General features: G+C 40.4%; 1 protein-coding gene across 3 annotated transcripts in view; it reads left to right on the top strand.

Moving 5' to 3' along the window:
* Positions 1 to 26,799, top strand: part of asic2 (acid-sensing (proton-gated) ion channel 2) — a 428,762-nt gene extending 401,963 nt beyond the window's left edge. For all 3 annotated transcript variants that reach the window (XM_085454843.1, XM_085454844.1, XM_085454842.1), the window contains 8 exons: positions 7,144 to 7,271; positions 13,845 to 13,995; positions 14,334 to 14,390; positions 19,854 to 20,007; positions 21,062 to 21,153; positions 22,298 to 22,377; positions 23,030 to 23,098; positions 24,705 to 26,799. In XM_085454843.1, coding sequence (XP_085310969.1) covers positions 7,144 to 7,271; positions 13,845 to 13,995; positions 14,334 to 14,390; positions 19,854 to 20,007; positions 21,062 to 21,153; positions 22,298 to 22,377; positions 23,030 to 23,098; positions 24,705 to 24,806 — 833 coding nt within the window. In that variant the 3' untranslated portion in view covers positions 24,807 to 26,799. The remainder of the gene's footprint in view (positions 1 to 7,143; positions 7,272 to 13,844; positions 13,996 to 14,333; positions 14,391 to 19,853; positions 20,008 to 21,061; positions 21,154 to 22,297; positions 22,378 to 23,029; positions 23,099 to 24,704) is intronic.
* The last annotated feature ends 209 nt before the right edge of the window (positions 26,800 to 27,008 follow it).

Here is a 27,008-nt window from a genome sequence, read left to right as displayed (position 1 = left end):
GATTGTAATTCTAGAAACAGCTCAATATAGTAATGAGTAAATGAGCCCCAACACAAGCATGTGCACGACTAGGTTAACATCCGCACTGTTTGCACACTACTTTATCATGTTCGGATTACCATCTGTCTCAGTAAGTATGTATTTACTGAAATAAAAGGACACATTTAAATGTTGAACTGATGCTTGATTAGAAGGAAAGAGAGGAAGAAATAGAGCTTATTTGTTTTCATCTGACGATCATACATTTTTTATTGGACCAAGAGGAATGCAAAAAGTCAAGATGATAATAAAAAGAAACAAGCACATCAAATATAAACTGTAGTCAGTCGCTAAGTGTAATACATGAGCATTAATAATAATAATAATAATAATAATAATGGATTGCATTTATATAGCGCTTTTCTAGGCACCCAAAGCGCTGTACAATTCCACTATTCATTCACTCTCACATTCACACACTGGTGGAGGCAGCTACAGTTGCAGCCACAACTGCCCTGAGGCAGACTGACAGAAGCGAGGCTGCCATATCGCGCCATCGGCCCCTCTGGTCAACACCAGTAGGCAGTAGGGTAAAGTGTCTTGCCCAAGGACACAACGACCAGGACAGAGAGAGCAGGGGGATGGAACCGGCAACCTTCTGGTTACAGATGATCTTCCCAGTCCCCTGAGCCACGGTCGCCCCAAGACATTCACATGATTATACAGAGTTTATGAGTGAAGGCTTCTTATATTCACTTTCTTTTGAAATTTTTCTTCCGCTTGCCAGCTGCCAAGTCATTTTTGCTCTCCTACATTACACCCATAATACAGACCTTTTATAAAGCCTGACATGCCCAGTCCTCAATGTGACAAATCCTGTAGAAAGGTGAAATAGAGAGAGGAAGGTGATAGGCCGTGGTAGAACTTTTTCATCATATCTTTTACACACTATTCATGCACCCACAGTCTTGCATGCACAGATCAGTCGATCGTCTTCTTTTGCTTACTTCTCTGTTTGCCCATAGTGAGCTGAAACCTGAAGGGGAATGGAGGTGAAATCAGAACACCACCTGCATTTAAACAGTCAAACAAAGCAAGCAGGATTCAGGTTATGACTGTAGCTTTTGATAGCATCCTAAGTTAGTCCAGCCCTCTGACTGCACAGAGGGCAATATAAGTCAAATGAGTGTGACTGCAGTGATGAAATAGATGGTAACTGCAGATCTGTGATTCTGCTAAAGCTATGGTCATATGTAGCAAACATCATTATTCACGATCCCCTTGATCATCTTTTGATAAGGGAAGATGAACTGATGGGAGCACAAACAAGCACAGCCATTCCCATTTGCTCTGATCTCTTATGCTTTATGCTCACACATGCGCGCACATATGTACTACTAATAACACATTTTCAATCACAGCAAGAGATCATTGTTTCATGTGCTGCATCTTATTCTGTGTAAATTGATGTCTTGTTATGAGAGATAAAGGTCTCGAACAGTCTGATTCTAGTGTCTTACAACTAAGCAACATTCATTTGCAGGACAGTTAGCTTATTTGGTGTTCTTTATCATCATTTATTACCTTCATGCAGTTGCTCTTCACTGCTGGATTTGTTTCTATTAGCTATGTAATGCAAGACAACTGGGTGTGAATAAAAGCTAATGTAAAGTCAAGCTTTTTCCAGCTTGTCATTTGCGTGAATATGCTGCTTTTTGTAGGCAATGTGGGAAGTTAGTCTTTTTTTTTTTTGTCAGGAAAACACAAATCAGCACAAGTATGATGATTAGCTCTTTCCACATTTTATAGACCAACACGTTAACTGAAAAATCGTGGTTAATTGCTAATAAAAATACTGCCATGGCTTGATTCTGAGATATATATGTGTCTGCTTCTGCTACAATAACATTTTAATCCCCTGTTGGAATAAAATAAAATTGATAGTTGATATGTGAATACTCTGGAAAGGCGAGCTACCTGGTGAGTACTAGAACTGCTGTCTGTGACATCCTGTAGAGACTTTTGATTTGAAGGGAATCTCGGAAGAAATTATGCACACAGTTTGTTAGCTTCGCCTGATGGTGCAGCTGCTGCGATGGGCTACTAAGAGAGGAGCAGACACACTCCCGTGTAAAAAGATCAACCCGAACATGACCATCATTCACAGAGAGCCAGGTCGTTTTCTCATATTTATTAGCTGTCAAATGCGAAAGTCTGCTACTGATCTCAGTGAATGATCGGGTCTTGTCTGCCTGGAAATTTGCAGATTTGGGTAAAATAGGGTGACATGCTGCAGTTTCTGCTCTTCAGAAAAGCAGAAAAATCATCATCAAGTAGACTGTTTTATAACTCTGATATGGAGAGACAGCCTCATTCTTGAGGAAGATTGAGGCTGACTTGACAGTTTTCGAGAGGACAACACCCTCCATCAAGAGGATGAGCCACAGAAGGTCATTGCTGAAAAGCGTGGCTGTTCACAGAGAATGAAAACTTGACTGGAAGAGAAAAATGAAAATATTTAAAAGTCAGTTCAAGAACTTGGGAGAGCTTAACATGCTGTGGACTGCAGCTGGTGTCAGTGAATCAAGAGCCATCACATACCAGCGTCTTCAGGAAAGGGGCTACATCTGTCGCATTCTTAATATCAAGGGACTCCTGAACCAGAGATGACATCAAAACTAAGAAGAAAAAGAGCCGGACTGTTGCTTTTCAGATGAAAGTAAACTTCATTTAGCAATCAAATTCAAATTCAAATTCAAATTTTATTTGTCACGTACACAGTCATACACAGTACGATATGTAGTGAAATGCTTGGACAACTGCTCGTGACCTAAAGAAAACAAAAAAGGAAAAGGCTATGAATAAGATAGGAAATAAATATGAAAAATTAAAAAGGGTAAATTTAACTAGGAAGGAATAAAATATAAATTAAGGTTAAAAATGAAATAACTGTACAACACAAATTAGAATGAAGGGTAAATTTAACTGGGAAGAATAAGATAAAATATATAAATTAAAGTTGAAAATAAAATAACTGTACAACAAATACACAATACACAATATAGAACTATATAAGAATGTATGAAGAAATCTAAATATAAATAAATATATACACAATAACAGCAGCTGTACAAGTATTAACCGGAAATGAAGAATATAGTGACCAGTGTTGTGCAAAACCAAAGTCCAGAAAGTCCAGTGTGTGTGTAAGAACCATATGTGTGGGTCAGTACTGTGTGGTGGTGTGATTGAGAGACCGTATCGCCTGCGGGAAGAAGCTCCTCCTCAGTCTCTCTGTGTTGGTCTTCAGGGAGCGGAATCGCTTTCCTGACCTCAACAGAGAGAACAGTCTGTTGTTGGGATGGCTGAGGTCCTTCACGATCTTCCTGGCCTTGGTCCAGCACCGCCTGCTGTAGATTGAGTGCAGGTCAGGGAGCTCGGAGCGGATGGTGCGCTCAGCTGACCGCACAACCCTCTGTAGAGCTCGTCTGTAGAGCTCGTCTCTCAATCAATATCCTAGAGTCTGGAGGAAGAGTGGAGAGGCCCTGAATCAGGGGTAATTGAAGTCCAGTGTGAAGTTTCCACAGTTTGTGATGCTTTTCGGTGCCATGCCATTTCCTGATGTTGGCAGTGGTTGGTCCACTAGATTTTATCCAGTCCAAAATCAACTTGGCCCTCTAACTGTGGCTCTTCATGCTTCCATCTGCTGACAAGCTTTTGAGAGGTGCAGATTTTCCAGCAAGACTTATCCCCTGCCCCAAGTACCAAAACTACCACTACTATACTGACCACATTATAACTGTGCTTTATTGGCCAGCCAACTCACCTGACCTGAACTACTGTTAAGAGGGAGATGAGTAAGCTGATCTCCTCCATTCCACTGCATGGAATGATTTTTAACAAAGGAGCCCTACTCAGTCTTCGAACGTATAACTGAACATATTTCCAAACACTGGACGAAAATAAAAACTTTTTAATGAATCTTAGGAAACATGATGTGAGCTATGCAGTCCTGTAAAGAGGACAGAAATAATGACTTTCACTATGACTTTATGTGTCTCACATTATTTTGTAGGAATTTTGGCCCAATTTATTTACAATGTCGCCTAAGTTCTTTGAGGTACATTCAGCTGTGTGTTGCATTGAGGTAACACTGAGTTACCCTCAAGAATTGGTCAAGCAGCAGCAGCATTCGCCTCCCTCCGATGGCGCCTCTGGAAGAAGAGGCCTCATCACCAAAATCCGCCTGTCACGCACACTGGTATTGCTCATTCTTCTCCATAGATCCGAGACCTGGGTCATCCTCAAGCATGACCTCAACAAGCTCGAGGTCTTCCAAACGCGTTGTTGGTGTCAGATTCTCCAAGTGTCCCTTAATGACTGTCTCAGCGACAGTGCAATATGTAGTCAATGTCACCAAAAGCCCTCGATGGAAGAGCTGGTCCAGAAGTGACGACTACAATGGTTTGGCCACATCTGCCGCATGCAAGCAACTATCGCCTGCCATATCGCCTTCTGCTGCAGCAGCGGCCCGCCCACTGGAGAATCAAGCATGACACGCCCAAGAAGACTCGGATCAAGCAAATTGAATGATCTTAAACAACGGTGTCTAATGTGCGAGTCCATCGTTGAACAAGATGGAAACCCTACGGCACTCACAGCGACGTATTGGTTTCGTGGACAACCTAGCCTGCTGGCCAATTTTGTCTTTCCAGGCACAAAAGAAAAAACACTGAGTTGATCACTTTTTGTAGAGGTGCTCACACTTGCTGTTGATCAGTTAATCAAGTACATTTCATTAGCAGCACCTGACTGTCACTTATCCCCTTAATTGCTGTGGGAGGAGTAACATTATATTTAGTTTTTCACGGCACTGTATAGAACCCTATGGAAACTTTATTTTCCTCATTTCTGTAGCCCACAAAAAGAAAAATGAAGTAAAACAAACAATTGAAATATTTTGAAATATTTAATTTTGAAATATTTCATGAATATAAAAATTTACCCATTTTATGCAAAATTAGGGGAACCTGGAAAAAAATATATATTATTGAGCTACTGCTTGCAGAAATACAATGTAAAAACTTGTTAAATGTCCCTTGGCAAAATAAAAACCAGCAGAGAATATATGCTGCAGTTATTGTTTATGCTGACAGCCTTTGTTTATTTGCTACTCATATAAATACAGTTTTGTCATATATATACGATTAAAAGACATTAGACAGCACACAGTCTCACAGGGTGACATACTCCTTTATTAAATAAAACAGCCAGCATAGTTAGTGTCAGTAGCTCAGGGATGAAATTCTTTGTTTACACTGTTAAGTGCTCATTTTAATGAAGGATTATGTCATCCAGTACAACAGAAGGGCTCTTTAATGGTTTTTAATTGTCTTTGGACAACAGTGGCTAATTATGTGCAGTCTTACAGTGCTAATGGGGCATTTGTTACAGCATTATAACAGTAATAGTATAAAAAAGACATATTTGGGTATTGTGTTTCTCTTTTAACAAGTCCCACTATAAATAACCATATAAAGACAAATATGCTACACTGAATAATTATTGTTCTGTGACATGTTCTTAAGCAGTGGGGTGAAAAAATAGTTAAAATTATGTAAAGTAATATCAACTAGCTGAAAAATTGTGAATCTATGATAGAGATGCTCATTAAAAAAAATGTAACTAGACAGACGAGATTTCTCGCATCACTGAATAGTCCAATCTCAGTATATGTGCAGGGGAGGCTTCGAGTTTTCACATTACACATGTTTGTGTTTCCTATTAGATCACACTAGGCTGTCAAGCTGTCAACATGCCAAACCGAAGATTAAAATTAAGCCCTGCAGTTTCCCACCTTGAGCAGATGAAACCATCGTGAAACTGAATTCGTGTTCAATGATATGCCAAATTTGGCTCAAGCATCAGAGGGGGGGAAAAAATCCCCAAAACTCCATATACACTTTTTGATTGACGCTATACTTTTAATCGTTCAGGTCAGAACCCTTGAAACAGCAACTGCAAGCGAGACCAGCTGCAAACCATGTCAATGTTTTTGTATTCTAATGCAAGCAAATCTCAGCAGCGTCCTCTGTGCTCATGTCCCCACATACTTTTGACCATATGGTATTTACAACATGCACAGATGTTGTGCTGCAGTTGCATGTAAATCACCCTAGTCCAGTGGAAATTTTGATGAGAAATTTGTTAGCTACAGATAAGGCTGTCATCACAAAAGAGATGATCTATTCAAAAGACGTGAAAGATTCAACAGTGCACAGGATGAAGAACAACAACAATTCCTCCCCCACACATGAATACAGTGTCAGCATCTCTCATCTTGTTTTACATGCACACACCTCCCTGTACTTACTCTCTCAGAAACGTGGACTGATTATCTCTCTCATACAGCCAATGTTTCTTTCATACCCTTTTACACACAACTGATGCTCTCAAACACAGAGCAGGAAAAAAAGCACGTTTGAGCCCTTCATCTGTTGCTAAACGTGACTGCATCCACGCCGTCGTCATATCAGTCACTGCAGATGTTTGATTGATGAGTGGATCAGTGAGGGCTGATGCCGTTGTGCATCTGTGTGAGCAGTATGTCGATTTGCGAACGACTCCAGTATCTTGGCTGCCGAGCACCCCGAGGTGTCAGGCTGATCAGCTGGCAGGGGAATGCCGTGATTGAATGTCCAGGAGCAGGCGGCTGAATGTGAGGACATGGAGAGAGAACATTATCGATTTCTGCAAAAATCGCTCTCTCTTTGACCATAAATATTATGGCCCTTTTGGTGCTTGCTTCTGTGAGTGTGTGTGTGTGAGTGCATACAAGTGCTCTGAATAAAAGGATAATAGTCCTTTCAGCTACGGAGTCAGCACTGAACCTGTTTTACTGTCTCTATGATGTCACAACAAATCACATAGCACCTCTCAAGCGTGTTTATTATAATAAAGGCAATCCTACGTCTATGGCTTTGACTCAAAATCCCTGAAATGCGTCACTGAACGATTGTTTCCAACATTAATTTTGCTTTTGAGTTCAAACAGCTTTCAAACAACTTACCTGAACCACTCAGAAAGCCAGCGACATTCAGAGCAAATTTCTGTTTATTAAGAGATTACATTAACTAACAGATCTCGCCGTTTCTTTTCTTCCAGAAGATACAGCCTTTGAGGCAGGTGTGCGGGTACAAATCCACAGCCAGGCAGAGCCTCCATTCATTCACGAACTGGGCTTCGGTGTGGCGCCTGGCTTCCAGACGTTTGTAGCAACACAGGAGCAGAGGGTAGGTGTCTCTCACTCTCTAACTACAGTTAATGGTTAGTTAAAATCTTCTCTCGTCTTTGTGCAGTTTTTCACTCCTTTTTCACATATAAAGCATATCTCACAGTGATAAATGGGACAAAAAAGTATGTGATAAAAAACCTGCCATAACAGGACTGTGAGATTTTCTGCAGGCGTGTGAGTGGATTGGTGTGGAAGCCCATGTGGGTCCCCGTAGTCTGAACTTTCAATTGGCCTCTGTGGTCTCTTGATGATTGTTGGCAGACAAATGATGAACTTCCCTCCATTTACTGGCTTTGACCTTTCTGGAAGAGAGGATCTTCACTCAGTCTCAGCCTTATTCAATCACACTGAAGCTTTCTCACATCACACATGGCCAGTTTTAAAGGCTGCAAGACTCACAGGCACAGCAGTTGTATATGATGTAAATAGGATTTTCAGCGTCACCATTCTCTTCTTCATAAAGTTGGGTTTTTTTCTGTTTTCTTGAGACCTGAGTTGATAAAACTCCACAAAAGGTGTTTCTACACTGCCAGAGTGAATATATTTCTACTTTAGCTCCTGTGAGCCTTGTCAGTTTACTGAGATTATTAGTTCTGTCTTTCACCTTTACCTTTTGTGGCTCTATGTCTTATTTCTTTTTCTTTCTGCCTACCTCCTTCTCCTTTCCTCTCTCACAGTGAGGCTTTTAGAAATATATTGTCTGGCTCAATAGCAGGAGTTGACTAGACTTTTTTGAGAAGGCAGATTTCTGTCAAGATAAATTCATTGCCATCTCATTTTTAGAATGGCCTGTGCATCTGGCATGAGAAATGAAATATCTTTTGAAAACTGCTGCTGTCAGTTAGTGCATTTAAAGTTTAAGGTTTACAGCACACACAAAAACAGATTTTATTTTGGCCAATCAAGGCCATTGGATACTAGATAAACCATATAATGAACAAAAAAACCCCACTGGACCAGAAAATCAAGCCAACAAAGGAAGCCAGAGGAAATTGGCTTTAAATATCCACAAAACTGAATCAAAATGATGGTTAACCAGATCAAGTTACACTTAAATTTGAATCTTTTATTCAAAGTAGCTGCTGAAAGTCATAATTGGTTCCCTTAGTGCTTAAATAGCTGGTAAAATTCAGACCTACAATCCTAATTTCAAGAAGACTGATTCAAAATCTAAATACAGTTATAATGCAGTGATTTAGGAATGTCACAAACCCATGTTCTCTTCACAAACAAAAGAGAAAACACATCAATTATTTAAATTAACACATTGCACTATTTTATGCTAAATATATTGAGTTTGATGGCAACAACACATCACGAAAAAGTCAGGACAACAAATGACTGGAAAGGCAAGTGGAAAAGGAAACAGCTGGAGGAACATTTTCTAACCCATTAGGTTAATTGGTAAGAGGCTGATATAAAAAGAACATCTTCGAAAGGCAGAATTTCTCAGAAGTAAAGATGAACAGAGCTGTTTGCAACAAAACATTGTTTATAAATCAGAGAATAGTTTCAGAATAATGTTCTTCAGTGAAAAATTGTGAAAAATTGTGAAACATCTCATTATCTAATCATCACAATATTCTGTGAATCCGGAGAAATCTCTGTGTGAGGGATCTGCTAAATAATCCGTATTGTTATCTTTGGGGCCTCAAGCAGCTCTACAGTAAAAACAGAAATGCTTCTGTCATGGAAATCCCTGTAAGGGCTCAGGAACATTTCTGGAAATCAGTGTTGGATTTACTGCCAAGCAGCATTGTTACAACAAAGAAATAATCGACTAAACATAACCTAAACTTAACCTAACTTTTTGTTCCAAGTTTATCTGCTGCTTCTCTATTAGCAGCCAGTTCTCACCCCCAACTTATCACATAGTGCCTCATAGACAGGAACCTTTGATATCTCTTTTTGACGCAGTAGGTTCAAATTCAAATTTTATTTGTCACACACACAACCATACACAGTATGACATGAGGTGAAATGCCTGTAGCTGTGCAATGCAATGCCCGACCATTAAATGACAGTGGTTTTACAGTATTTACAATTTACAGGTTATTACAAAATTTACAGATTTAACTTAGAAATTTACAGTAAAAATGTGCAAATAGCAGAAAGAGATTATAAATTATAGGAAGTGTGCATGAAGAAGAACCAGAGTGCGTGTGGTGATGTGATGTGTGTGAGAGTCCAGTCTTATAGTGATGTGATGTGTGTGGGAGAGTCCAGTCCTACACCTGGTTCAGGGCCTGAATAGCCTGGGGGAAGAAGCTCCTCCTCATTCTCTCTGTTTTGGCCTTAAGGGAGCGGAAGCGCTTCCCAGACCTCAACAGTGAGAAGACTCGATTGTTGGGATGGGAGAGGTCCATCATAATCTTCCTAGCTTTGGTCTTGCACCGCTTGGTGTAGATGGACAGCAGGTCAGGGAACTCTGATTGAATGATGCGTTTGGCCGAGCGCACCACTCTTTGCAGATCTCGTCTGTCCTGCTTGGTGCTGTTCCCAAACCAGGTGCAGATGTTTCCCGTCAGGACGCTCTCGATGGTGCAGGAGTAAAAGTTCTTGAGCACCTTCAGTGGCAGATGGAAGTCTCTAAGTCTTCTGAGGAAGAAGAGACGCTGACGGGCTTTCTTAACCAGGGTGTTAATGTGACAGGACCATGACAGGTCCTGAGTGATGTGGACACCCAGGTATCAGAAACTGTCCACTCTCTCCACTGGCGTGCCAGTGGTGAGTGGTGAGTGAGATGGAGGGGGAGACTTGTTTTCCTACCCTCACTGATTGGAGTCTGTCTGTGAGGAAGTTGAGGATCCACTGACACAGTGATGAGCTGAGTCCTAGATCCGTCAACTTGGTGAAAAGCTTAGAGGGAATTATTGTGTTGAATGCTGAACTGTAGTCCACGAACAGCATCCTAACATAATTCCCTCTGCCAGTGTCCAGGTGACTCAGGGATGTGTGGAGCAGGTGAGATATGGCATCGTCTGTGGAACGATTAGTCCGGTAAGCAAACTGAAGTGAGTCGATGGTGGCAGGAAGTGAAGAAGTGATGTGATCTCTCATCAGTCTTTCAAAACACTTCATCACAATTGAAGTCAGTGCTACTGGACAGTAGTCATTGTGGCAAGCAGGCTGTTGTTTCTTTGGAACAGGAACAATAATGGACTGTTTGAAGCACGTGGGAACCACAGCTTGGGCCAGGGAGAGGTTGAAGATCTCCGTGAACACCAATGCTAGCTGGTCAGCGCAGGCTCTCAGGAAACGGCCAGGGATTGCATCTGCTCCTGTTGCCTTCCTGGTGTTCACCCCCCTGAAAGTGTTCCTCACGGCATGCTCTGTGATGATGAATGCATTGTCTCCACTGGTGCACTCCGAGCGCGCGCAGCTGTTTGTTGTTTTAATTGCTGCGGCGTCGAAGCGAGCGTAAAACGTGTTCAGCTCATCAGTCAGTGAAGCGTCGGCATTCATCATTGAAGAAGCTGGTCGTAAACATGTTGTTCTACTTTTTGTGTATTTTTTGGTTTGTATCATCACTGTCTGGGATGTTTCCAGTTTCAAATCTTATGAGGAAATTGGATGGTTGTTATCAATCCCTTGCATGCTGTCAGTATGTTACCTCCTCTCCCGTCTAGGTGGTTATCACATCACGGGAAAGGAAATAACTATCAGCAGTGTGATTCCACACATGCTGACACACACACACAGAAACACGAAGAGTGGCTAGAAGAGAGGAGGATGTTTAAAGCACTTGACTTCTCTGTGCCGTACAAGCTCGGGGCTCATCTGTTGAACTTGATATCATTTAGGCACCAAAAATACTTAAGATTGGAAAAGAACATATTTAACGCACATTTTACAAAGATACATTATATGTGCATGTGCACACAGCCTCTAGATGTCATATCTATACAATATGTCTTGCTGTCTTATCACTGAGTAGACTGGACAATGACAGTATACTCAACCTTACTGAAGGCAGAGGAGGGCACCTGCCAGCAATATTTATGGATCTGATAACAACTAAATAAGGTGTGTGAAATATGCCACGATGGTAATGCAGAAAAGTAAAAAAACAAACAATGGTCTAAATATATCGGAGACAGGACTTGTAGTGCTGTTTTCTGTTTTGTTGTTATATTTTCCAATCCAGCAAAATTATGTTAGCAATGCCCAGCACATTGGAAAATGAGGCCAAAGTAAATCAGTAAGGTATTCCAGCGTGAATGTTAGGAACTTATCGTGAACAAAATGTAGTTGAAACCTTGCCTCTTTAAATCACAGCTCATTGCGGTGCAACAAAGAGAGACTTCAGTGAGAGGCAGAAAGGAGAGGAGGAGATCTATCCAGGGATGGTTCAGCCTCTTGGGCAATGAGCCTCCAGGGCTTCTGTCTCAGCTCATCTGTCAGCCCAGTTCTGTGACTGGCAGGGTGAAGACAGCCCCTGCTCTTCCTGCCTGCCTGCTGCGAAAACACTGTCCCTCTCCACAAGCCTGCACGGTGGGAAACACCACTCCAGCTAATTAATGCAGAACTTTGTATCAGGAGTCTGAGAGTAAAAACCTACCACTTTGAGCAGTTCCCACCTGTCTTTTCAAGCTTTTTCCCCGTAAACCTGGAGGGCATTTTAAAATATGTCCCAAAACAATCAGGATAATGATGATTGAGTAGGGTAATTTGGGACAATGATTTGGAATGAGGCCTTGTGGAGTATGTTAAGAAGCTTGGTGATTAGTGAATATTTGTAATGGATACCAATCAGTTTTCATGTTAAAATGACTGACAAAGACTATAAATGAACTCATTTTTGGTTAATAATATTAGGCGGAGATCAAAGCAGCTGAGATCAAGTGTGTTGAGGCACAAAATACATAGCCTATGGTGAGGGATGAATGAGCCCTCATATGGAGCAGGGCAATTTCGAGTTTAAGCTCCCCGGATGCAGAAATCGCCCTACTGTGGGCTTTTAGCTGAAGCTAAAAGGGCATGGCGTCCCCTTCATTGTCAGAGTCATTCTTCCCAAGGATAAAAAAAATATTTCATTATACTATTATTCCATTGCTCAAAGTCATTATGCTGCAGTTTGCCGTGGTAGCATTAGAATTAAGAAAAATAACATGGATAAGTGCAAATTTTGGAACTTGCTTCTGATTTGTTGAGGTCAGGCTTAAGCCACAACTCTCAAATTTGCTTTTCAGCTCACTCAACCGGCACTAATTTATTGTAGCCCACCCTGTTGTAAACTTTTTTTTTCTTTGCTGACTAAGTTGTAAAGCCTAATTGCATTGCTGGGGTATAACAAGGGGAATGGAACATTGATTAATAACACTTTGACTAGGGCGCAGGCCTCAGCTCTTATTAGATGAAACATAATCAGGTCAGCAGGTCTCAACGCAGTGAAAAGTGATATTGAGCACCTTAGATTATGTGATTACTAGAAATAATCAGATTTTGAATCAGCCTCAGCTGACTCTAATTAGGCCAGAAGTGAAGATTAGCTGAGGTGTGAAGGTGGTTTTAAAGGTTAAGGATGAGGGGCACCTTTTGTAAATCTCTAACAAATTAATAATGCCTGGGTGTTTGTAGTCATTGCTCACGCTTCCTCCAGCCATCATGCAGGACATGTTTAATTATTGCAGGAGACATTCTTACCTGCCCAGAAATGGCTAGAGGCTTCTGGGCTATGAAACATTCAACATGGTAGATTGTTGTTTGGATTGTGTTTGAATTTATTGTTCTAATTGCTGGTAAAATGATTGTATCTCCAAGAAATACAGAATTAGGTCTGTCTGGAAGCCGAGATACAACATTACCTGATAGCAAGGCAGAGTTTTTAAATTCTGTCACCGCTAACAAGCAGACTGTGGCCAAATTTCACCTGGCAGGCAGTAGCATTTTGTCTCATCCAAAAAAAAAAAAAGTGGTCTTTTGGCAGAGCACGTTGCTTCTCTTGGGATGCGCTGTGATGACAATGAAGGGAACTAAGGAGCAGAGGGTGGTGAGTGATGGATACAGTGCACGGCTGGACCTCACTGCCTCTGTTGTGGAGCAGATGGGCCTCCACGCTGCTCAGCCCGGTGTCCCTCGTTTCTCATCTGTTGTCCCAGTCCTCAGAGCTGCAGGAGCAGGAGGAGAACATTTGGAGTTGTTGTGCTCCCATGTCTGGGTGATGTGGGGGTTTTTTCCCAGACAGACTCTATCTGTTGAATTGTTTTCTGCACCGCCTGGTTTGTTGCGAGGCTCTTCTGCTTTTCCGACTTGGCTAGATTTCAGCAGCCGAGGAAGGTGTTTTGTAGAGCTGCTGTCACTATCAGACCGCGTTGTGGATGGTTGTTGAGTATCTGCAGGTTTTGAAAAGTGTCTTTCAAAAAAAAATAGCATAAAAATCTTGAATATTTTCAAACTGATGATGCATACAGGCACAATAGAAATGTCAATAAAAATCTATAAATAGGTGTAGGTCCTTTTCTTTCTTAGGTCTTGGCCTACATCATTATATGTATTATTACTATGTAATACCACAGGCCTCCAAAGACATCCATCCTTAACCAACCTCCACTTTATTTCCTACCTTTAGCTGACCTACCTGCCTCCCCCATGGGGCGAGTGTGAGTCGAAAGCTCTGGAGTCTGGCTTTTTCCAGGTCTACAGTGTAACTGCCTGCAGGATCGACTGTGAAACACGCTACATAGTGGAGAATTGCAACTGCAGGATGGTGCACATGCCTGGTAAGCTCCCCTGCTGTTCTGACAGGACTGGGCAGAAAAACATCAAAGTAGAGGTGATGTGGTATTGAGCACGAATTCATCAGCAAGAGTTTTCAGCACGGTTTTATGAGATTTAACTCCACTGAGAGGCCTCATAATGATATGATAAGTCAATGCTGGATCAGGTGTTGGCATTTAAAAAGCCCTGGGATTATGTGTCTGGCAGGGGAAAAGGTGCTGTGCCTTGCAGATTGATTCATTTATCTATGTGTTTATGGTGCAAGGGTTTCAAGAACTTAATGTTTAAACACCACTGGGTCAACACCTCTTCTAATGTGTCTTATTTAAACTGCTCCTAGGAGATGCTTCGTACTGCACACCTGAGCAGTACAAGGACTGTGCTGAGCCTGCCCTTGGTAAGTCTGTTTGGATACACACACTTGGGATTCAAGATGATACACATGTAGCCTATGCTGGTTTACATATAATTTTTGCCTCAGCAAAGGATTAGGATTATTTTTTCTGTTGACACAGAGCTTTAATGCTAAACCTGATTTAAAAGTAAGCAACACTGGAGAGAATTTTAAATGGGAAACAGCTCAGGTTAAGAGTAATGTGGTAAAACTCATGGACAACAACTGATTGCCACTGTCACACTGCGCATCCTGCTTGTAAGAGAACATAGGCTCTGCAGAGACAATGCTGCTCTTCCACTAAGGCGTCAAAAGTTTCTGTCTATTATATTGTAAGTGTATGTGTCACTTATGAAGTTTTTAAATTAATCAAGAGGAGTCATCTTAATATTTCCCCTTGTGCGTGAAGGGCTCATCAAGTCTGTAACCACCATCAGAGCAGACAGGGACTGCAGTGTAAGAGTTCAATTTAATGCCTGGATGGTCAGAAAGATAATGCGTCATATTTCCTGAATTGAGCTAAAAGACACAACCATGTAAAAAGTTCTGACAGGCCTGGCTCACTTTTTCAGAGTCAAGATTTATATTAACTTTGCCAGTTTTATTAAGTGTAGGCTCATCCAACGACTTCCTATGAAAATGCTTCTGCAAATACATCTGTCTGATATCTTACCAAATTGACACACAAGCCAGGCAGTATTGATTTTTTTGTGATTTTATCTAGACTAAATATCCTGAAAAGCAATAGCCTTTCAAGCCCGCTAGATCATAAGGTGTTTTCTCACCCCGTTTCCTATATATGATTGTCATGTTAGGGTGTGCTAGCAAGACAGGGACTGCAGTGTTAGAGTTCAGTTTAGGCTAGAGGTGGAGCTTATGTGTAGCAAGTTCATTGAAACACTAATAGGCACGCACAACACCTAAATACCAAACTTTAAGGAATATAAAACTACAGCAGCTAATCAACCTGGCAGCACTGTTAAAAAGTCTACTCCATAGCTAATGTAACTATACAATGAACGTTAAGTCCCCACGTTGTACCTGAGATAGTGAATGCATCAGTAAGGAAGATGAGGACAGACACTTGGTAATTATCTTTTCGCATACAGTAGCAAAGGCCTTCTCTGAGTTTATGCATAAATGCATGTAAACACATTGACAAGAGAAAAGAAGGACAATTATACAACATCTGACTAAACATAGTCTATGCAACAACAACAATCTAATGCTTGTGGTGGTGAGAAGCCCATTTTTAATTAGGAAAAAAAAATCATCTGTCACCTTTTCAATGTGTCTTCTTTTTTAAAATGCATAAAAAAGGTTGGTGTTTGGAGCTCACTATGATGGAACTACATACAGAAGAAATGATAACAATGACGGAGGCTAGGTTGCAAGAATAAATAGCATGAAGGACAGCAACGGTGTAGCCCCGAGAAGGTAAACATAGACCTGAATAGATGCTTAGAAAATGAGTAAATGGGAAACAGGTCAGTGGAGGGCTGCAGGGAAATCAAGACACACAGAAGCATGTTCTTTTTTTTTTTCTTTTTTTAAAAAAAAAAGAGAAATGGTGGTGCCCTGGTATGTTACCCAAGGTTGCACCTATGGCAGCTCATTCATTATGTGCGCCGCCTTTTTTATACGCCAGGGATTTATGAGCATCTTTCTGCTAATAGTTTAACGCTTCTGACATCCCCACTGAACGGCAAGCAAAAATGCCACAGAAAAACCTATAGCTCACCACTGTCTATGTGCTGTTCAACCTGTGAACCGTAGCAAAAAAAGTTATGAGTTTTGGATGTGCCCCGTTGAACGCGGACCAGTGGGAAAACAAAAAATGTAGGAAGTGGGAATGTGGCTAAAAGTTCCTCTTGAAAGGAACTGAGAAACAGAACAAACACAATAAGAATTGTGACTTTGATGCACATCATGTCTGGCTTGGTTTTCCGCTGTCCCACTGCAGTTTAAAGACTCAAAGACCTTTCCACTGTTACTGGGGGGGAAGACTAGTAATTAAGACATCATGGCACACCTGAAACTGTTAACCAAAGCCACTGATAGCCATGTTAATTCAAATCTAATATATTTTTATGGTAAACAAAAGCGCATAAACACTGAGCGAGTACATAGATACACTGAATATTAACTAGATTCAGAAGCACAATGAGTAATGATGACCTTTATCAACCTCAACTGCTGGCCAGTGGGAGTTCATCAGCAATACTTGCTCTCATCCTACAGCTTTCTCCCTGCTCAGCCCCCACCTTTTCTCATCTCATCATAAATTATTTCTGGCAAGCAAGGAATAGACAAAACAGTCCAACAAAACTTTGAGGCAATCAGCACCAAGCCGCAGCACTCCCACACCACGAGAGCCCTCGGTGCAACTAGCCCATATTTTGTTAGCATGCACTCGAAAGCACAAGTTACATGGTACGATCATGGAGTGCACAAGGCTTAGGTGCATATTCCAGACAGCTCTTTTACTCTCTCTTCTGTAATTGGCTTCATTTTTGGAACAGTGAGGCTTTCATAATTCCAACACACTCACTTACTCAGCTTGGATCATTGAATGCAAATGAATTCAAGTTTAAAGTCCAACTGCCAATTTGCTATACCCACCACAGGAGATTTCACACAGCAGAGTTTGATTGGGTTTCTTTACCCATATAACTGTGTCACTCAAGTCCTGAAGTAGCCTTGAAAATATATTTTAATAGGAGACAGTTGCATCTGCTGTCTGTGAACAACTTGCTTGTCTTTGCTTTTGAGGAAATGTAGATGGCTTAAAACTATAAATCCAGGCAGAAATGGTCTTCAGTTTCTCATGTAGCTGCTTCTTAAAGCAGCATGTTCGTAGTTTTTGTCAGGTAATGTATAACTAGCTGTTAATGCTAGCATTATGAAAATTATGAAATTTATCAGAAGGAAATGCATTATAGTAATTTCACATTTTAGATTAAAATGTTCATGAGAAAAAGAGTGGAGAAGCTGGACAAAGGTTATAGGCTTAGACAAAGAAATCAATCATTCGAATGCATGAGGCCTTGCTCTCATGTATCCAATAACGTCTCATTTGAATAAGAATAAGAGACCACTGTGAAGCCATATTGAATTTCCTCTTGCAATTACGTGACTGTGTGGTCCCGCCAGCTATTAGTGCACCGTGGGGAATATCTGCCTCCTGCTCTGTGATCTGCGGGCCTGCCACAGCGCTGCCTTGGTCAGAAAAAAGGTTTGATTATGTTAACTTCTGCTTTCTTTTCCATTCTGACAGTTTTTTTTTTAACTCCCACGATTTTTAGCTCTGAAAAGAGAAGTTTTTTCATTGTGGGAAAAAGAGTTCAGTAATCTCTGGCAAAATTCAATGAGCTCTATTTAAACAATTTTAGAAAATCTGACTTTAAGAGATTGATGGGTGAGCAGTCTCAGTACCTGAGAACCTTTTATTTGAAAAAACATTGCTTGATATTACCATCACTCTTGAGAGAGTCGGTGTTATATAGGAGGCTGTGGACTTCACACAACCTCATTCGGTGTATTCAAGTACTTTTTCCTCCGAGTCTGCCAAAGCAGAAGCTTGAGTAGAGCTTGATGTTTCTGCATCAGGACTTTGTCTCCGTCAGGGTAAAGGGTGTATCACAGAGCACATGGTTATGTTTGATGCTTTATAATTTCTTCTCTGTGACACTAATTATGACATTCACTTTCATTAGGGCTTGATTGAGTAAACATCCACATAACACAATAGAACTTTTTAAATGTGGGCAGGCGTTTATGCTGATTTCTATGCTGGTGTTTGTACGTACAGCACGTGTGACCTCTAATTTTAGTTATAATAATGCCAGACGAGCAAGGAAAAGAATAGTAAAAGTCGTCAGTCAAATAATTGTGTTGGTTTGCAGTTGGAAACTATAGTAACTATTAAAAAAGTAAAAATGTGTATCAGTACCTCAATAATGTGTAGTCAGAAGTGACCACATTTAAATGAAAGGGTGAATTTATCAGTTAACATTAGAATGTCGGGTTAGCAGGCTACATCAGTGAACAATGTGGGTGCATCGTGTAGATACAGATCCTGCCAACTACTAAGTATCAAAGTTAAAAAAAAGTACTATAAATACAATACTTCCAAATACAATACAGCCAGGTATCCAGATAATCATCCAGAAAAGGCTTCAAAACCACAAGCACAATTTAGAGATCCAGTTTAGTGTCTTAAAGATGGATATCAGCTACAGCTGCCTGAGTTGGCATTAAGTTTAAAAGGGTTAAAAAGGGTGAGTTTCAAAATCACTCTGTATGTTCCTATGAAGAGGCAGAGACCAAAACTGTTTTTGTATTAGGCTGTAACCATGTTTTTTTTTTCTTCTTCTTCTTCTGTGACGTTAAACATCATTTTGAGCATTTTAACATCAGGAATTGAGTTCTGGAGCTTCAGCTGGACACTCAGGGAACTGCTGTTTTTGGTGCTTCTACAGTGCGCACACAATTGAGAGCAGAGTGACTACTGTGGACTGGATAAACTTAAACTTCATACATAAAAATGGGGTTATGTGGAGGTGTGGGTGGGTTTTGTCCTTCAGAACATCACTTTAGTGAAACAAGCAAACTAGTTTATTTCTCTGATTCATTGTTTGTCTGCACAAATGCTGCTCTCACTCTTCGTTCTCTATGCTGTTCACTGTCCACTATTCTCGCTCTCAGTGGTTTAAAAAAGCATTTGGGCCCAAGTCTAGATGTATTTGCAGTCAGTTACTGCTCTATACCTTAATATAAGCAAACGGCTTTTATGAACTTTTGTGGCCACTCACCATTAGATAACTGAGAAAGGACAGTAAGCCCCACTAAAAATCCCAGAAAGCACTATCCTCTGAGCAGGGCAAAGAAAAGGGTTTGCAATCCCAGGGGACAATTCCTATAGTATAGACATTATTTTAGTCTTTTATTATATCTTGTAATAAGAGATATATATTCTGTAGTCTCAACGGTGAGTTGATTTTCTCATACAATATTAGATTAATATATCGACCGCTTTGTGCAGATGACTCACTTCCTGGACATTTTTATTGAAATTTATTATTACACCACTTCGGTCTGGGCAAAGGTTCTTTAAATAAATGGGATGAGTCGTTTTTGCCAGTTTGATATGAAATGCCTGTGGGATGAAGGGCTTAAAAAAATGCGGAGATTGTCAGTTTAATATTCAAAAACACATCAGGAGCCTCACACCCACAATCAATACTTTATGAAACTCTTTATGAAAACACTGTTCAGGTAGATATGAGCCAGTTTGGTCCATTTGCTGCCTTCAGATTGGATTTCTGACGATGTCAGGAATTGGAATCTAACGTTTTTTTCTTGTGTCAATCATGCTCATCCCATCCTCTGTCATTCTGTTCCTTTTTTAAAAATTTCAAATTTAAATACGCTCCCCCCCATCTCCATAACCACATCTTTATGAAGCTAAACTGTCTGCTGTGGAAAGCAGTAACTGCATGTGCAGGACGCCATGCAACATGACCCGCTACAACAAAGAGTTATCCATGGTCAAAATCCCCAGCAAGACTTCAGCCCGCTACCTGCAGAAAAAGTTCAACAAGTCAGAGAAGTACATCACGTGAGTAGATAACGCTCCTTATCATCTGCTATATTATAGTAATTAGTACATAACCATGCTACAGTTTGTCCTGTTATTGCTGTTGGAAATGACACTATGTATGTATAAGGTGTTATAGACACAAAACATAGGCCATTGTAGCCCGTTAGCATGGTGTTGTTAGGCAACATGATGATGTTATAGTGTATACTGTAATTCAGCTTTTGCAGATGTTGACAGAATAAGGTGTGATAAGTAGCTGAAAGTGCATGAAGGCAAAAAAAAAAAAAAAAAATCAGATAATTTTAGTCCATTGGTAGGTGGTTGCCAAGCAACCTGATGATTTCAGAATATGTTGTGCATAACTGAGGATTTGTGAATATAAATTAGATGTTATTATCATAAAATGAAAATAACGTCAGTTGTTATGGGTTTGTGAACAATGAAAACATGCCATTTGGTGCAAGGCAACATGATGCAACCATAATGTCTAATATAGATGAGAACCTTCAGGACGAGTTTTTCGGAGAAAAAAATAAACACACAAACTTCTTTTAAAGCATGATGGCTTCCAGATACAAAATTCCTACACTTATAACTGATCCTGTGGTACAGTTTATAATTTATAGTTATCTTTAACCTTAATTAAACCCAGTTCAATGAGTACTAATGTGCTTTTGTTGATTAATTAGAACTGTTCACTTTGTTTACTCGTAAACGTATGCAACATGACATTTTACAACTGAATAAAAAAGGAGCTGAGCTTACTGTGTCTATGAATTGATCATTTGAAGGGGAGACAGACAAAAAAAGGAGAAAACCAAACTCTGCCTGTAAAGAGGTTAAGCAGTTTCTCCTTGCGAATTACCCGCGCAAACCACTTGGCCTTTTCTCTGTTCTTGCTTTAAATAAAGGTTGTAGGTAACAGGGATTGGTGAAAGCTGAATTAAGGTAGTAAGCAAGTTGTTTTTCCTCTAGTCACTCTTGAAATAAATGAACTATTATTAACTGAAGTTTTTACCTGAAGTGGGGTTTTATTAGGAAAAATAAATGAACCTTCTGTTACCTTTTACAGAGACAACATCTTGGTGTTGGATGTGTTCTTTGAAGCTTTAAACTACGAGACCATCGAGCAGAAGAAAGCCTATGAGGTGGCAGGCTTGCTGGGTAGGTGGGCTCATTGATTACCTTGATTTCCAAACCTGGATTTCATATGGAAAACAAACAGAACGCATGTATAAAATCTTGCATTTTTCATAGATTATACTGTTTACTTGATTCATATTTAAGTTATAAAATGTGTTGCTTTTGTTAGGTTACTGTATTTTTGAGATTTATTTCTATTTCTTATATAAAGGATGTTCGCCGTAGCTAAATTACTCTTTACTTATTGGTAATGGAGCATCTTGTCTTAAAAAGATAATTCCAACATACCTCATAAATTTTGCTATTAATAATCTCCATGTTTCCTTATTAGAGATTGAACACAGGAAGCTCAGTAAAGTTTATGTTTTCATATTATATAGTTTATGAAGGCCAGTGGCTTTGAGACGAGCTGTGATGGTTTGAGATGTTCTGGGATTCTGGTGTCAAAACTACCAAAGAAAATAAACCATGTCAAATATGGCCGTTCAGTCAGGTGCTGCTGACGTCACAGACAGCATCTCTGCCCTTATGTGCCAAAGCAATATTAGATGCGGACGGATAGCAGACCTGTTTTAGAGAGCAATAAAGTCGGCATTAGTAGTTAGCACTGTAGTTCATGCCCTGCATTTTGTTTAGGTGTCCTATCACTCCCTGCTGTGTTTCCTTTTTCCTCCTGAGCAGCTTCAGAATTGGTGCAGAGCTTTCTGATAGACTATTTCCAAATTAAATGATCCCTTTCTACTTTTTCTACTTTCTAAAAGGCAATAAATGCACTAAAAAGTGCAATTTTTTAGTCATTTTAATGACCTTTCAAGACCTAACATATCTTTTGTATCAGTTTGGTCCAACAAACTGCAGCACCATCTGATGAGCCATCAAAACCATGGATCTGTCAGTGTCGCTCGACTTTCTGGGTCACATCCTTTATTTCACCAGTAGCAACACGCCTCTTGCAATTTATAACACCAGGCTGTTTTCACAATGAAAAAAAAATTGTCTCTCTTTCTGCCTGTCTGTCCCCGTTATCTGTGCCTACGTGTTGCAAGTAAATCAAATCAAGTCTTTCCCCTGACCATGACACAAAGATCTTTCCAGAAAAACAAAAGAGTGTCTTCGCTTTGTATTTCTCTTGGTGTGTCTGTACTGTACTTCTGTCCTTCCACAGGTGATATTGGTGGCCAGATGGGTTTGTTCATTGGAGCCAGCATCCTCACCATCTTAGAGCTGTTTGACTACGCGTATGAGGTCTGTTTCAAATTTCTTACTGTCATATATACCTGTTGAAATGACTAATAAATCCTGAACACCAGCCCTGCTCTCAATAGAGTTTAATAATTTTTGTTTTTTTGATTTTTGGCAGAGCCCTGATTGTGAATGGTGACAACAGAATCAATGTCACAGATACAAAAAGCAGATCAAAAGCTAAATTCACTCTGGTTCTGGCTGAGATAAAGGACTGTGGGATGATACTTTTCCATTACCTTTACTCTATTGTGCGCCTTTTTTTTAGAGCTTCTCATGCTGCTTTCAGCTTCGTGGGGTTCTGATAAGCACATAACAGTCTTCGCCTGCCCTAGGGTTTTACAGATACACAGAAAAAGTCATTTTGAAGAATTTTTCCTTCATTTTAATGACCATATTATGGGGTTATGGGGATAAGAAGGCCTCATGTTGCTGACATAAGCATTTCTAAAGCAACTTTTTTCAACATGAAAGCTGTTGCTTTCACGCTGAGCTTATTGTAATGTCGTACTTTGTTGCCACATTTCCCACCTAATTACGTTTTTGCCTTGAAACCAAATGTTTCTTTACAGTCAGTAATTACAAGAAGAGCTCTCAGAGATCTTCTCTAACAGTTGGAATTAAGTGTTTCTGATTTTTATTTTCTGATCTGCAGGTGGTGAAAGACAGACTACTGGACTTACTAAGCAGAGAGGAGGAGGAGGAGAGTCATGGAGAGGACGTGGTAAGAGTGACCTTTACACTTTTTCTTGTTAGTCGTCTTCACTGAGAGCTCTTTGGAAGTGGAGCATGTAAATCTGGTATAATTTCACTCACTCCGATCATGCATATCAAACCGTGCACTATTCCTGCTCCTCCACACAAGCATGTAGAAAGGGCACCCAAGCAAGACTAAGACTGTGTTCTGACCATGTCATGGCAATTTGGCAGGAAAGCTTAGCTCCAAAAGAGATGTCTTGATGAAACCAAGCAGCAACAACCACTGTCTTTAGTGTTACTAATGTCAGCGACAGTATAAGGAGTACCATGATGTTGATGGACAGAACTGTCAAACTGTGCCCTAATTTAATATAAATTTGAAGGAGGATATCTGCAGAGTAGTCAGTGAGAATTATCAGCTTTCAGTAGCAACTTATTAGACATTACTTTTTGTTTGCTAATTGATTTTGTTATTATTATTATTATTATTTAGTTTTTGTGTATTTATTATTGTTTGTTTTGCTGCACTTTATTAAAACTGAAAAAATTGCTCATGTGTATATCCATATCTCCTATGCTAACAAAGTTATCCAGTCATGACTGAGTTTCAGTTTTAATAATGGAATAATTAGCTGGTCTACTGGTTAGCACTCCCAGTTATGTGAGTGTAGAGGTTAGCACTTTTCCCCTCACATCAAGAGGGTTCATTACATAGGAAAAAACCCTCCAGAAGAACCAGGCTCAGGAGGAGGCAGCCATCTACTACACTCAGTTGGGGATGATGGAAAGAGAAGAGAGCAGAGAGAGACAGGACAAAATACATACTATAAAGAGAGAGCCAGACTTTAATGATAGCTGATGAGTAAATGCAAAGTAGTATATAAATGCACAAAAAATGAAAAGTGGTGAACTTCTGCACTTCACAGTGCATCATGCAAATTTCCCAGCAGCCTAGGTGCATTACATCGTGTCTCCCAAATCCAAACTGGGAGCCCTCCCAAACTATTTTTAAAGAGAGCAACATGCTCTGTTGGGGTGATATGGTACTATGAGGACTTTAAGATAAGCTAGCACATGATTATTCAAGACCTTGAATGTGAGAAGAAGGGTTTTAAATTTGATTCTGAACTAACAGGGAGCCAATGAAGCGAAGCCAGTATAGGGGAAATATGCTCTCTCTTTCTAGTCCCTATCGGTACTCTCGCTGCAGCGTTCTGGATCAACTGAAGGCTTTTGAGGGAGCTTTTAGAACAACTTGATATTTACAATAGTCCAACCTAAGTAATAAATGCAGTAAGCAACTTGTTATAGCATCACTAATTGTTTTTATCCTGAGTTAGTATTAGGTTAGACACCATGTTTCTAAGATTTTTAGGGCCGAGTACAATAACCTCAGATTTATCATTTGTTTTGTTTTCCTGAATTCAGATTAAGGAAATGAAAACACATTAAGCCAGTGAGGGTTTGTGCATCTTATTGGTCAAGTAAAAACCTTTTGATCAGACCTTGCATACTTATACTAATTCAGTTTTCAGAGTTCAGGTGGAAGTTTGGTCATTCTAAATACTACCTGTAGGATCGTGCCACTTTATAATGTGACCTAGCCCTTGGCCTTTCACTCTTTTTCCCAGAGTTCCTGTGACCCTGTGGCAAACCACTCAGAGTCCATCAGCCACACTGTGACTGTCCCCTTGCAGACAACGCTGGGCACCCTGGAGGAGATTGCCTGCTGAAGCCCGTCTCCCTTCCCCTCAGAGCAACACATATCCAGCGGCTGCCTCCACTAGGTGGCGCTACATCCTTCGCTACAGCATCCTGCAGGACCTTAAAAAGGGGGGGGAGGAGACAAGGACAAGAACACTGGTTGGTCTAAGGACAGCGCTTTGCTCTGTTACACCCCTCCCCCCATCTGAGGCACTAATAGGGATGAAGGAGCTGTCAGCTGGACTTATCAGCACTTTTTGTCACCCTGCAATGGGAGGGTGGCCTCTGCTGTGCCAAACCCGCAGTGGGGTCTGAGTCTCCACATGCACGCACACACAAAAAATGTGACTGGGTGGGACAATAACCCATAAAGGGGACTCATCCCTGTGCAGCATATTTATGTAAAATAACACAAATATGTTGCTCACTGCCAAACGAACTGTACAAAAATTGGTTTCGACTGTCCAAACTGCATGCGTCGATCTCTCTTGCTCTCTTTGCTGATGCATACGTTGGACTGCAGTGTTGCTTTACTCTATATGTGCGCCATTTGCCCCGCCCCCCATCTGCAGCACAGGCCTGTAACAAGGGCCCAGGTGAGAAATTGAACTTCGAATGTACAGATTGAACGTATGGTTGTTTAAAATCATAGTTCAGGTTGTGACCAAACCGTCTCTGAAATCTATTCTAATGAGCAGTCTATCATTTCTTTAATATGCAGCTAATTATCTTTGTAGTAGGAGTTGGTGAAGTGTGAGGGAGAAAAAAACTTAATATTTTTTGCTTTGTTTATTGAAAACAGTGTGAACATTTAGGAGCCCACATTTTGCATATTCTTTTCACCTTTCAGTTTCTGTTTAACGAGTTTACTCGAAGGCAAGTTTGTTGCGTGCAGTGCTAAGCCCTTCTTTACAGGCATCTTTAAAATGATGCCGTATGCTTACATTTAATTTATGTGAATAAAGGACTTGCTTCTGGCTGCTGCACTTCACCAGAGGATTTATTTGCCTGCCAGACAGCAAGCCTTGTACAAAACACTGCAGTAAATGAATACGGCCAGGGAGTTGTTAAACCATTATTTCATTAAGAGAATGTCAGGGTGAAATTTTGGACAGCTATTACCATTTTATCAAGAATGGCATCGTTTTGTCCTCGGCCAAAAGAAATCCCCAAGCTTAACAATTTTAAACCATTTTCATGATTATAAAAATGATTACAAAAGCACCATGAGGAGTATTTGGCTAGGATGTTTGTTAGGATACAGGGTCTGCTGTGTTATGGTGTAAATAATTGTGTTTTATTTTCTCTCTATGGCTTTCATAAAAACGGGTACCACGCAGAGATCCCTGAAGCAACTCTTATTCAAAAGAACTTTGGTGAAACGTCAACTCCAGGTCCACAATTGACTGCATATATGTCACGTTTCTTTAAGAATATTACTCATTCAGCAGTTCTAAGTAGGCCAGTATGTTATTGAGGTAGTTGAATGTCGTGCTAAAAATGAAAGACCCATGCTTTTCAGTACGGGTTTAGCTGAACCTTGAGTGTACTCAAAAGCAACCATTACATAGTACATCGTGGCTTCACACCAAAAGCTTTTGTGATACTACTCGGAAGATTTAGTGTATCTGAGTTTTTTGGGTTTGTTTGTTTGGGTTTTTTTTTTTTTTAATTTCTAGCCCATGATCATCCTGGCTTGGTCTCTGTCATCATGGTAATATACATTACAGGTAGGAATGAATTCAAGTGCTTTGTTAGACTGTTTGAATTATGATTTCCATCTGTGGCTCAACCTGCTGTATGTGTGTATCTCATGTTGTGGCTTCAGACGAACACAGTCCTCAGCTACCCTGCAGGGGGAAACATAAATGTGTCTCTTCTCTCGCCGGCACCGACACTGGCTGTTTCTTCTGTCTACGTCAGCTTCAGTTGTTATTGGAGGACAGCGTTTTCTCATTTTGTGATGCAGCATACAGTGTGTGTTTTTAATGTGAAATGATTAAATGAAAACATTGTTTTGCAGCGGCTGGGGTGTTTTTGTGGTACGGATGAGCAAGACAAGCCTGTTTGCGTATCACCGGTGAACAGCAAGGACACTTAATGTGTTTTACAAGGGCATCACACAGGAAACAGAGGATCAGAAGAAGAGTTGCTGGGAATGAAAACTGAGGATAGTTGGAGTTCAGGCATCTGCAACCTCAGCTGAAATAATGACGTTACGTCTCTGTAAG

This window comes from Copadichromis virginalis, linkage group LG4 (genome assembly GCF_057382275.1).
Source record: "Copadichromis virginalis isolate Kocher_CV1m ecotype Utaka linkage group LG4, C_Virginalis_male_GT1.1, whole genome shotgun sequence".
NCBI lineage: Eukaryota > Metazoa > Chordata > Actinopteri > Cichliformes > Cichlidae > Copadichromis > Copadichromis virginalis.
The sequence above is the reverse complement of the archived record's forward strand: the minus strand, read 5'-3'. Positions and strand labels throughout refer to the sequence as shown.